This window comes from Dendrobates tinctorius, unplaced genomic scaffold (assembly GCF_039654945.1).
Source record: "Dendrobates tinctorius isolate UK_male_01 unplaced genomic scaffold, ASM3965494v1 ptg000028l, whole genome shotgun sequence".
NCBI classification, from domain to species: Eukaryota; Metazoa; Chordata; class Amphibia; order Anura; family Dendrobatidae; genus Dendrobates; species Dendrobates tinctorius.
The window spans coordinates 17,743,241-17,756,401 of NW_027361696.1; the positions used below are offsets into that span (position 1 = coordinate 17,743,241).

The window sequence follows — 13,161 nt, forward strand, 5'->3', positions numbered from 1 at the left end:
ATTAGCCATTAGCAACTTTTCATTGTCTGTAATGGTGGGATCAAAAAACGATAATCCCACCAACTCTGCATTCAAATACCACAAATGGTTCGAAAATTTGGTCAGGGCTATTTCTGCAATGTTGTTGTCACATTCTTTATAGTCTAAAGGCCCCGTCACACTAAGCGACTTACCAGCGATCCCGACACTGATATGAAGGTGTCAGGATCGCTGGTAAATCGCTATGTGATCGCTGGTCAGCTGTCACACAGACAGCTTCACCAGCGATCAGCACAGCGATGCCGAGCGCCCGGCATCGCTGGCCATCCTGTAAAAAATAGAATCAAAATAAAAAAATATAGTTATTCTCACCTTCCGATGTCGCGTTCAGCCATCCTGCCTCTCTCCACGCTCCGGTCCCAGTGATCCTTTGCGAGAATGACCGCGAGATGTCACAGTCTCGCGGGATAACAAAGTCTCGCGGTCATTCATGCAAAGGATCACTGGGACCGGAGCGTGGAGAGAGGCGGGATGGCTGAACGCGACGTCGGAGGGTGAGAATAATTATATTTTTTATTTTTTTTATTATTTTTTACACCTGATCGCTGGTCTCCCGCTGTCACACACAGCGATGCGTGCTGGCCAGCAGGAGACCAGCGACCAAAGAAATGTCCAGAGGTTTCTTGCAGCGATCAGCGATACCGGCAGGGGGGCCGCTCGCTGATCGCTGTCGCACATAGCGATCGCGCTGGTGAGATCGCTGTTATGTCACAAAAGTTGTGACTCAGCAGCGATCTCGCTACCGAGATTGCTTAGTGAGACGGGGCCTTAACAGACTATGCAAAATACCTAAATCTTAAAAAACCTCAATTTGGATTTTTTCAAACTTTGAGCGACGAGCGGCACGGGTTAACATCGTTTGATCGAGCTCAAATTTTGGCTCTCTCAATATCTGGAAAGGGGAATCGTTTTGTGGGGTCCAGACGGACAAGATTCCAACATTTCCCCCCCCCCCCCATATGAGATCCGGTCACCCTAATGTACACAGTGACTGCACCAGCAGAATAGTGAGTGCAGCTCTGGAGTATAATACAGGATGTAATTCAGGATCAGTAATGTAATGTATGTACACAGTGACTGCACCAGCAGAATAGTGAGTGCAGCTCTAGTGTATAATACAGGAGGTAACTCAGGATCAGTAATGTAATGTATGTACACAGTGACTGCACCAGCAGAATAGTGAGTGCAGCTCTGGTGTATAATACAGGAGGTAACTCAGGATCAGTAATGTAATGTATGTACACAGTGACTGCACCAGCAGAATAGTGAGTGCAGCACTGGAGTATAATGCAGGATGTAACTCAGGATCAATAATGTAATGTATGTACACAGTGACTGCACCAGCAGAATATCCTGGTAATATTTGATGTAGTTCAGGATTGAGTCTTAAAGGTTTAATGATATTTAGTAGCATACATATATAGATTTTATACACACTCCACTTATTGTCTGTATATTCTGACACCTTCATTCCTTTTAGTGCAATAATGGAGACCACAATTGCTGAAGAATTTTGGCATTTATTGTAAAGTTTTTTTGTTTCCGTTAACAAGAGATAAAAAGTACCACATCCTATGAATCAGGCGCCTGTCCCGGGGGGGGGGGGATGTACATGGCATCGCTCAGCAATAGCACGCAGCCCCCACCGGGAGAACACACATTATATAACATTTATGGTTCTGTGACTGTTGAAGTTTAGAATGAAACAAAAAATATAATAATGGAGAACATAATATAAAAGGCAGAAACTCTACAATATCAGAACTGTACAAAACCCGACCCCAGTCATACGTGATACATTGTCCATTTGGCTTCAGGTGTGGTGCCCTCTGGAATGTGCGGAGACTCCCCCATACAGTCCCTTATTTCTGTCACTCCGCACACACCTGGTCAGTACCACTAATACAGTGGACAGAAGGACCTCGGACATCTATTGCTACAATTAATAGTCTCTGCCACTTTGTAGCAGATGCAAACAAAAAAAAAAACAAACGACAACAAATGCATCCGATTAAGACAGAAGAGGAAAACGCTCCACAAATATAGATCAAGTCAGTGAAATCTGTTCTTACATTCTCAAGTGTCAGTCTACACTGATAGGCTTTTACATCCAGATTTTTCACATTTTTTTTCCAATTCCACTACATACACTAGGTGGCGCTGGTGCACGGTGAATAGGCTTTTCCTGGAAATGCTTTTCCTTATATCTAAAAAGCAATATTCAACCATCTGTAATATTAACCCATGGGGGATTCTCAGCAAATGGTACTGGTCCTAAACCATAGGAGACGATGACATCGCTTCCCAGCCTTGACGACAACCGGATCTCAGCGCAAAACAGACGCCGCAATATTTCCAATAATAAAAAAAAAAATCTGAATTTCCCTAAAGTGAATCTGCTATTAAGAATTGGCCAAGTAAACAAGAGGTCCAGCAAAGTAAGGAACGGGGAACATTTGCAACGATTCCCATTTCGCTCGCTTGTGCTGAAAGTCCTGTTTCATTCATCTGCACCTTGAGCTTGTGAGGGCACGGTGGGCTTGTTCTGTGCTCTTGGGGTCCGCAGCTCCTCCCAACTCTGTGGCGTCCTGAACGAGGAGAGGACGGCATACAGCTCAATCCTCAATCTCCACGGTCCATCGAGAAGCAAAAAGGAGCCAAGGACCACGCGAGCACCCATCGATACACTCACGAAAAAAAAAAAAAAACAAAAACACTATTTCAGGGCACAGAATCACTGGGGAGTAACTATTAGGAATCTTTAATAACTGTTTACCCTGCGCCACTTCTGGTCTCCTAGTGAAATTCCTGCTGACTGTTTCCCTTAACGAATGAATGGTCTGATCTTTCTCGCCCCGTTTTCATGCATCTTATGGAGACACAACCGGGAGGAAAACGGAACAGAGAGAACAATCTGATTTTAACTTTTTTTTTTTTTTTAAACATTTTGTTAATAAAAATAGAATATACAGATTTTTAGTTTTTATAAATACCATAGATCCAATGAATCTCCCCAGACTACAGACACCATAACATCCGTCTTCTACCCCCCTCTACAGCCAAAGCTCTGCTTGTAGCATGCAATGTAAGACCCTCTGCCACCCAGACCCTATATACACTCCCCCCACTGCTTACAGGAGGGGAGACGCAACATTAACCTCTAGAAATACTGGGGATTTATTTAACAGGACAAGTAATGCTTTCAGGGGGACACAAATTTAATGACACCTTCACCCTGTTTAAAAGGTCACCCGTCACTTGCAAGCGGCACAAGCTGATGACCCCATAAGGGCGGATGTCTACTCCCCCCACACCTGTGACTCCTAGGACTACTTTTGGAGCACATTATCACCCTGTTGGTGCTAGGCTTGTCAGCCTTACTAGTGACCGAAACAAATTATCAGCACTATCTTATTGCCGCGGTGCAGTCACAGGCAATAATCTGCTATAATAAAGTGCTACACACCTATCTGAACAAACGGGCAAGTTCTGAGTGAAAGTGCACTAACCAGTGTTGAGGAATTGGTTATTTGCCAGTAGCATTTTTTCTGAAATAAATATCCATAAATTGGGATCTTTCCCTTTATAAAAAAAAAAAAAAAAAAAAAAAGTTTAGGAGGAAGCTTTAGGGCCTTTAATTAGTTTTTATCAGCTTCACATCTATCTAGCATCCTACTCCAAATCTTTTACAGTTGTCAGAGAAGAACCCGTCCTGCCCCTATAAAAAGTGTAATAAAACCATCCTTACAATAGTCTATAAAATGTGTCAATGTGACACGACTATTCCGATAGGAAATACAAAAGAAGTATGTACAGTCTGCTGATACAGGAGAAGTCAAAATGACTAGTAACCCAGCAGGTATTTGGTACGACGTAGAAAAGACGACGACCCTGTGGTCTATGTACAGAGGCGGCTCGCCGACAAGCTGTGTATATCGGAGCCTCCAGCAGGGGGCAGCGGAGGCACGTGGGAGAGGAGAAGCTTCTGAACAAGCAGAACAGAGATCTGGACTCCCAGCAAATAATGCAACGGTGGAGAACACGGCGCAATGCAACAACTCATCACCGGAAGGCGCCATCTCTACGAGCATTACATGTGGATTTATCCTGGAAGATGACAAGTCTGCTCTGTGTGACGACATCTATTTTATAGACAGAGCGCCGCTCACAGGTCAGATCATTGCACTGCGTTATAACAGAAGTAGCCGAGGACAGGCAGAACACAAAAGGTGCAAAAACACAAAGCTTCATTCTGTAATGCTTGGTTATACAAGCCGCAAACTAAGGCAAAACCACTAGAAATCCTAGAAAACCCAAGTCAGAAGGCCACCAAGGTCTGAATGAATTAGAAAATACGTCTATATACAGAAATGGCTTCCAAGTCTTATAATATATGAGCGCCGAGGTGCCGGATACAGGGCCACATAGCAGCGGTGCATGATATGGAAGGAAGCGGGGACAGTCATGGGGCCAAACAGTGGCCCCGGGTGCTGGAATCAGCCTGAACGCCAGTTTATCAACTGTTGTGGAACCACAAGTGCCAGAAGAACTGGGAGTCCGATCCTGCAATAAACAGGAGGGGGGAGGGGTTGTCTGATGCTGCATTGAACATAGGGGGGAGTCTGGAGACACCATCCCCTTACTTGTGATATAAGGAAAAACTCTGCTACCTTCTATCCAATAGATATAAATGTAGCAAACCCTCAGCTGTCAGACATCAGAAGACAGTTTGCAGCTTGTGCCTGCAAACAGGAATGTTCTCATTCACCGACAGCAAGTATAGATCTTTAAAATTTTAAGAAAGTGATACAAAAAATATTTTAGAAGGCTGCAGAGGTTTTCCTTACACTGACTGGTCACAGGCCATCTATGGTCTACAGTCCCCTGCCCAGTAAGTGATCTGCTTTCCTGATGCACCAGCCAGGTCCTGTATGGTCTATAGCCTCCTGCCCAGTAAGTGATCTGCTCCCCCGATGCCTCAACCAGCCCCTGTATGATCTATAGCCTCCTGCCCAGTAAGTGATCTGCTCCCCCCCCATGCACCAGCCAGGTCCTGTATGGTCTATAGCCTCCTGCCCAGTAAGTGATCTGCTCCCCCGATGCCTCAACCAGCCCCTGTATGATCTATAGCCTCCTGCCCAGTAAGTGATCTGCTCCCCCCCCATGCACCGGCCGGCCCCTGTATGGTCTATAGCCTCCTGCCCGGTAAGTAATCTGCTTTCCTGATGCACCGGCCAGCCCCTGTATGATCTATAGCCTCCTGCCAGTAAGTGATCTGCTTTCCCAATGCCCCAGCCCCTGTATAGTCTATAGTCCCCTGCCCAATAATTTATCTGCTCCCCCAATGCACCGGCCGGCCCCTGTATGGTCTATAGCCTCCTGCCCAGTAAGTGATCTGTTCCCCCAATGCACCGGCCGGCCCCTGTATGGTCTATAGCCTCCCACCCAGTAAGTGATCTGCTCCCCCAATGCACCGGCTGGCCCCTGTATGGTCTATAGCCTCCTGCCCAGTAAGTGATCTGCTCCCCCCCATGCACTGGCCGGCCCCTGTATGGTCTATAGCCTCCGCCCAGTAAGTGATCTGCTCCCCCCCATGCACCGGCCGGCCCCTGTATGGTCTATAGCCTCCTGCCCAGTAAGTGATCTGCTCCCCCCCATGCACCGGCCGGCCCCTGTATGGTCTATAGCCTCCTGCCCAGTAAGTGATCTGCTTTCCCTATGTATCGGCCGGCCCCTGTATGGTCTATAGTCCCCTGCTCAGTAAGTGATCTGCTCCCCTTATGCACCAGCCAGGCACAGGAACATTCATACTAAATAAGGCAAACGTATTGCATATTTCATCACACTGTGCCGCTTTCTCCTGTCGCTGTCACCACAGTGACTGTCCAGCCGCCATCTTCACCAGCATTATGACTAATATATTATTTTGGTTTGTTGCTCAATTTTAATAAGTGCTTTAAATGAATCCCTAGAGCCGAATGTGGTTAAGTCTGTGACTGCTGCCCTTGGCCCTGGAGAGAGAACCGTGACCCGGTTTCATTTATCTGCTGCTATAAGTGCTGGGAAGTAGAGTGCACCTCAATCTCGGCACACGAGACGGCAGAGCGCCCGATGCTGGGCCTCCGTGTGGGCAATGGGTGCACCCCGGTCAGAATGCTTTATCCGTGGCATCATCCAGGCGGCTCAGGAGCGGGGAAGGCACATTTCATACAGCACGGGTTGTTTGTCTTCAAGAGTTTTTTTTTCCTCTTCTATTTACAGTGTTTTCTGTAGAATAGACATTTACAGCACCAAATCATGAGGGAGGGGAGATCTGAAGGGGCCTTGAAAACCCTCTGATCAAGGTCTCCGATTTAGCCAAATAAAAAAAAAAGGTCCATCTGCCATCACTTATCAGCTGATGGCGCTGTCTCCATCTCCGTCTTTCTCAAACTCATCCTGCATCTCATCAGAGTTCCCTGAGTCGCTGCTGGCCACAGAGCTGGTGGACGGAGAGTTCCTGCAAGAAACCAGGAGAGAAGATTGTGAGGGATCAGACGGGCGCAGTGTACGGCAAGTGACCGGTTTACAGGCCGGACATCCATCCAAGAAGTTCCCATTTCCCAGAACTTTCGACATGTCACAGTCCTCTACTCTTTGTAACAGTGTGTGGCTAGCATGGACGTGCTGTGTTCACCTATCTGCAGGTTATAACTGTCCAGACCACCTGTGAGTGCAGGATGCCCCGAAATATGCCGAGGAGAGAAACCTTCAGAGTGACCCACCTGCCAGCCGATCCCTTTATCAGCCTTCGACACGTCTCCATCTGCACATCCAAACCCCTCTTCATGCTGCACATTTCCATGTACTCGTGGAGGTGCCGATTCATGTCGCTTTTTGCGTTCGCCAATTCCAACTGTAAAGGATGGAGATCAGTAGACATTAGTGCTAGAAGTGCAGGTTACACAATACACGAGGACATGTGCGCGCCGCGCCGTACAGGAGCTAAAAATGTGTTTTATGCCGAATCTGATTTTTAGCCAGAAAAATTACATTTTATACATTTGCTGATGCAGTTTGTTTCAAAATTGCATGAAGGCATCCGTGACTGAGGCGCTGTGTGATGTTCTCACAATGCAGAAAATAGGGAGGTGATAAAGACAACCCTCAGCAAAAAAACCCCTGAAAGGTTGTAATTACCAGGGGCGCCTGAATGGGGCGCTGTACAACAGCAGAATTACCCTCTCTGCAGACAGGAAGGGAAGCCGCAGTAGGCTGATAGTGATTATGGCAGGCGAGGCTTTGCATTGGATGATAAGTAAATTACTGTCGACTTTAATATCACACAAAGTTTACTCCATTATAGAATGATAAAAAAAATGGACACTAGAACTTGTCCTCTGGTCTCATTGCTGTGATAAAGGGAATAATCTGCTTGCTCTGGGGTTACCATGGTAACAGCAGTAGGATACATTGACGCGCATTTAGTGTTAGATGTCCTTTATTAGTGGAAGTGAAGGCCATATCACAGGTCGCTCATGAGGAGGATCCTACTAACGCTGCAGCGGTAACCCAGAGACACAGGAGAATGACACAAGGGATCAGCGGCCATTTATTTTAGGGTTGGTCTCTTATGCAACATGCAAAAATCTCTCATTCAGATGATGACCGACATGAACGTCCTCGTACCTCAATCTGGTCAATAGTTTCCTGATATTCTTTGTCTCTCGTCTTTAGAAAAGTTTCTGTCTCCTGGATCAAACTGCCCAAACTTTCCTCCTGTAAGAGTGACAATGAGGGATCAATTGGGGGGGGGGGGGAGGGAAATCAATGTGCGGCGGCAGCGACTGTGCAGAAAGTAACTCCGTTCTGGAAAAGGATCGGACCCAACGGGAGCTGGATCGGCAGACGCCGCACCCGACAGGGGCTGAATTAGCAATACACAGACACTCCACTGACCTCTCCTCCTGCCTGGACCTCGATGGACGGGTTACAGTTTGTGAAATCTTCCCACAATAACAACGTGTCCTCGTTTTCCTCCCAGGTCAGACTGTCACAATCGTCGTCAAAGTCGTACGTCTCCCGCCTGTTGGAGACAACAGAGCAGAATGAAGGAAAATATCTGTACAAGAATCACTGACTGCAAAGTGAAAAATCTGACCTATGCCTGGCCCACATCTGGCCATTGTGTGGCGCTATAACACAATCTGTGCAAGAATGGAGGGTGATGTGACCCCAGGAATCTGAATGGGAAATATCTGGGGGATTCTTGTGTCTTCTCAGCTAAAATCAATGTGTCCTGGGTGGGATGTAACACGGAGGAGCCGGGAATGTGATGACTCCAGCGAGGAAATATGCATCCTGGTTTATGATGCTACCATTACAGTAACCTGAATGTTCCTCTTCCTACTCCCACTGTATAAGCGTCATTACAATGATCAGATGCCCCTGCTCAGTTATCAGCATGACTGACCGGTGACTGAAGCCAGAGTTATAGTGACACCCAGGACCTCCTGTGGGCGCCGTGCGGACATACGCTGGATGCACAGAACCTCGCGCCTCGTTGAGGTCATTACTCTGCTATCCTGACCGTGGCATAGACAAGTAATCACACAGGCAGACCCCAGCACTCCCTCGGCCACCTGTTGAGTTGGACCATAAATATGGCAGATATAAGCCTGGCAGAGGGATTGAGACAGAGGTACATTACGCAGTCTTCCAGCTTTGCTCGGCAATCTTCATATTCACCCCCTCCAGACCTGGCCTGGCCCTCTAGGATGTCCGCCAGTCATATCCTTTTCCCAGGAAAACAATCTGACAGTGTGGAATTGTGCTAATGGCAGGAAGCGGTGCTGCGTAACGTGGGGAATAAAAGATGTTCACATCGCTACGTGCCACGGTGTATTGCTGTGTCTGAGTAGCATCTGGGGATTCAGGTCCATTTCTCACATCCCGGGTTCTTGCACATTTGCTCTTCAGCCGGTGATGTGTACGGTACGCCCCATTAAGGAGGATTCTTGCTATTAGGGCGCGTTCAGACTGCCATACAAGTCAGACAGCAATACCCGGGCGCGATCACTGCATAGAAATATATGACAATCAGGTCATAAGAGCCGCCGGCCAGTCCGATTTAAACGACCGCCTCACTAGAAGCGATACCCAAGCAGGGGCTCAACTGTTGGGACCCCCCCCCCCCCCATTGACGACTTCGTACTTACAATTGGTTAAACATTCGCTTCATCTCATCCGTTATATTGAGGGAGCAGCTGACTTCATCGTCCGAAAAGCGCCCGGCATCCCCGTCCTGCTCAGAGATGTCGTCCTCTGACGTCAGTTTCCGCTCTTTCTTTTTAGACACCGTTCCCACCTTAAGGGAGAGATAATTTAGCAGCTCACAGTTAACGAGTGACCCTGATGTGGACACCCCCCACATGTATCGGTGCAGCAGAATAATGCAAGAAGCTGCAGGGTGGGCCACACAGCACATTCAATGGCAGCCTGCAGCCAGCTATGCATGCAGTGTACAGCAGGATGTATGAGAGAGCAAGCCCTGCCTGCCGGGACCACCACTGCCCAAGAGAGATTCCAAGACAAGGTGGACAGACACCAGAAGAAGCCCTATAACAGAGGCCACCGAGGAGCCGACAGAGCTCACCGAAGATGAGCGGAGTCCATTCAGCACCATTAGATCTGACACTGACTGGGGTCATGTTATACAAGAAGTATATGAGGGGCTGCATGAGAAGATTGGGGGGGGGGGGGGAATAGAGAAGGAGAGCCGAGGCTCGGTCACCTGAAACATCTTGGATACGTCTTCAGAATTGCGCTGCTGTGCTACATCACACAGCTTGGCAGTAATATCAATCCGCCGGCAGATATCCATGTCCACCTTCATAGCCTTTTCCTGGATCTTTGAGTCGAGATCAGTCATTGGCTGCGGGGGGACATTGTACATTATCTTCTCCAGTAATAACGGCATCACACACATATCCCATCTTACGCTACAGACCAAGGCTTCCCCCGGATCATCAATCATCACAGGATATTCCTTGATCTCCAGTCAATCATTCATGCGGTGACTGTTTATAATTCACATTCAGAGCTGCATTCAGAATTCTGCTCGGTTCCAGTTACCAGTGCATTGTGGTGTCTTAAATGGGTTGTCCAGCATTTGAAACAGCATAAATATCACAGTTGGGGTCCGACACCTGGCACTCCAACTAGCTTACCATCGATATCCAAGTACTGGACAAGCCCTTTAAAAGAAGTAGTCCAATAGTCGGAAGGTCCTCATAGAAGGGACCCTGCTCAGAACCAGAGTGACAAACGTTCTGGGGGACACACAATGGTCTTGTATTACATGGACTGCTGGTAAACTGGAATGGCCACCACACAAAGCCCGACTGACTGCAGAGAGCAGGACATCAGCAACCCGCTATCTGCCCAAGGGGATTCTTTTTGATAGTGGTAAAATGCCCTTAAGGGGTTTTCTGGCTCATTTTAATGTCATTTATCCCAACTTTTGAATACTGAAAGACTGATAAATCCAAATGTCGACCTGTCCTCAGTGATGAGGCCACCAACTCCCGATGTGACCAGTGCAGCCAGTGATCGGCTGCAGCAGTCTGGTGGGTAATTGGTACCATACACTGCAAGACGGACTGGCAGGAAGCAATGTCCGATGTATCAAGTCATTATCCTGATCAGAAATCCCTTTTAGTGATACTGCAGTGAATGGAGCACGAGACTTTATGTAACTCACACCCCCCTGTATGTGTAATACTGGAAGAGGGATCCATCCAGTCTTATGTTCAGCGTAAGCCCGATCCTAAGGCTGTGTGCCCACGATGCGATTTTTAAGCATTTTTGCCGCGATTTTCGGCGCGAAAATGTTTAAAAATCGTGTACAGAACACACCCCATGCATTCCTATGGCATTCCGCACATGCTGTGCTAATGCTGCGCTTCTTTCCGTGGCGGAATCGCATCGCAGAAAAAAATTGCAGCATGATCACTCTTTTGTGCGGAATCGCAAAGAATTGCCGCGATTCCGCACCCATAGGAATGTATGAGAATCTCTTACTTCCCGCATGTGGCTATGCCCACCATGCGGGAAGTTAAGCGTCTCGTGCGGTTGGTACCCACGGTGTGGAGGAGAGGAGACTGTCCTCCAGGCCCTGGGTACCATACCCCTGTAAAAAAAATAAAAAATAAAAAAAAAATCGGGGTATATTTACCTTCCGACGTCCCGCGCTGCATTCCCGGCCTAAACGTTCCCAGTAATGCCTTGCAGCAAGGCCCTGTGATGACATTGGTCTCGCGAGATCGCTATAGTAACGCAAGACCAACGTCATCACAGGTCTCACAAGGCATTACTGGGAACGCTGAGGCCCGGGATGGCAGCGCGGGGCGTCGGAAGGTAAACATACCCCATTTTTTTAATCATTTTATCTTTTACTATTGATGCTGCATAGGCGGCCTCAACAGTAAAAAGCTGCTCACACTTGTCAAACACTATGTTTGACGAGTGTGACCAACCTGTCAATCACTTTCCAAGCGATGCTTCAAATCGCTTGGAAAGTGCTTGAGAAAATCGCGGCAAAATCGCGAACTGAATAGCGGTAAAATCGCTATGAAGTCGCGAGGAAAAAAACGTGCGATTTCTGGGAATGAATCCGGTTTTCAGTGTGCGTTTTAACATGCAACGTGGGCACATAGCCTAAGAGTTTCACGGCTGGGGATGCAATGTAAAGTGCCCATAAACATTGTACGCCAACCACCTCCACCCTCAATGGCCGCAGTCCGTTCCTGGAATTGGGAGTTCAAAAGATGAACCGGCGTCTATAGAGGCAGGTCCTCCAATATACTACTGTACCCTGACATATGGAAGGAGCACGCTAGTCCGTCCTGCAGTGACCTTGCGCCCGTCCCCGGTGAGGGGCAGCATCACATCTCACTATTCACAGGTCTGTACCTTCCTAAAATAAGGATCAAGGTGCTCGCCGATAGTGAAAACGACAGACCGCTGATCAGCTGGTTACAATGTATCTGCGCAAGGTCACCATAACAGAGCAGAATGGACGGTGTATGTGGAGTTACCAACAAGATAATCTGACAATAATCCGGGAGGTTTATTTTGAGTCTCCCCAGGTAATCCCCACCCCAGCCGGTGTCTGAGCCTCATCCTTGGATGACTCCACTAACTTTACATAGGCAAGGAGACCGGAGAGAACAGGAGGAACCAATAAGGGAACAGCCAGGATATGGAGACAATAGCACCTTGTTTGGGATCAGACGATTAACTCATTCAATACCAGTGGTGTGCACTGATGGGAAACCCAGACACCCCCTATACAGGAAGAATCTGATCTGGCCCCGATCATTTCCCATAATTGTAGGGAGATAACGCAGCAGACGGACATTTCCTGCCAGTTAACCAGACTGATTACAGCTCAGGAGTCGAAGCATTATTCATGGTTTTGTTTCTCTTGGCGAGGACCTAATATGGCTGCAGCCATCATCTGGAGCTTGGCGTGGCCGCGTGAGAACTAGTTAACTACATCGTGGCCATGAGAGATTCCAGGAATACGTAGTCATCACAATCCCTGAGAGGCGATACTGAAACCAGAGGGATCAATGATCCCAACACTGCAATATCGGCAGATGGGGGGGGATTAGAACCCGTTTTATTAGCCATAAGACAACGGAGCCCTCTAAAGACCCTGATGAGGAAAGCTGTGGAGGTTTACAAGAAACAAAATGTGACCGGGGGGGGGGGGGAATGACACCGACCGTTACCCACTGATCATAGCAGACACTAAGATGGTTAGCTGCCCGAAGATTAATAATGGCCTCAATCCTCTCATCATACCACACATGTATATTGGGGGGGTCCGCTGACCGGTACGAGGGGGGGTAAGACCCAGTGTTTATCTGCCAGAGGCATCGGACAGACTTATTCCCCTGTCCCCATTGGCTGCACACGAAGGTGAGGCGCACACAGTCTTCAGGGTACGGTGGGTTTTAGATACCGGTCAGTGGCTCCATAGACTCTGGCCTGTCCTGTCTACTGTAAAAGAAACATTTCTACAAAAGTTCTGCAACTTTCTAACGACTGTTTCAAGCGCAATTCCATCTTTCCTCA

At 47.9% G+C, this 13,161-nt stretch overlaps 1 protein-coding gene across 1 annotated transcript in view; it reads right to left on the minus strand.

The window, feature by feature from the left end:
- Positions 1 to 1,541: 1,541 nt before the first annotated feature.
- Positions 1,542 to 13,161, minus strand: part of IFFO2 (intermediate filament family orphan 2) — a 41,612-nt gene continuing 29,992 nt past the window's right edge. The window contains exons 4-9 of the mRNA XM_073570301.1: positions 9,812 to 9,952; positions 9,237 to 9,385; positions 7,978 to 8,104; positions 7,708 to 7,797; positions 6,804 to 6,934; positions 1,542 to 6,538 (exon numbers count right to left, since the gene is read on the minus strand). Coding sequence (XP_073426402.1) covers positions 6,433 to 6,538; positions 6,804 to 6,934; positions 7,708 to 7,797; positions 7,978 to 8,104; positions 9,237 to 9,385; positions 9,812 to 9,952 — 744 coding nt within the window. The 3' untranslated portion in view covers positions 1,542 to 6,432. The remainder of the gene's footprint in view (positions 6,539 to 6,803; positions 6,935 to 7,707; positions 7,798 to 7,977; positions 8,105 to 9,236; positions 9,386 to 9,811; positions 9,953 to 13,161) is intronic.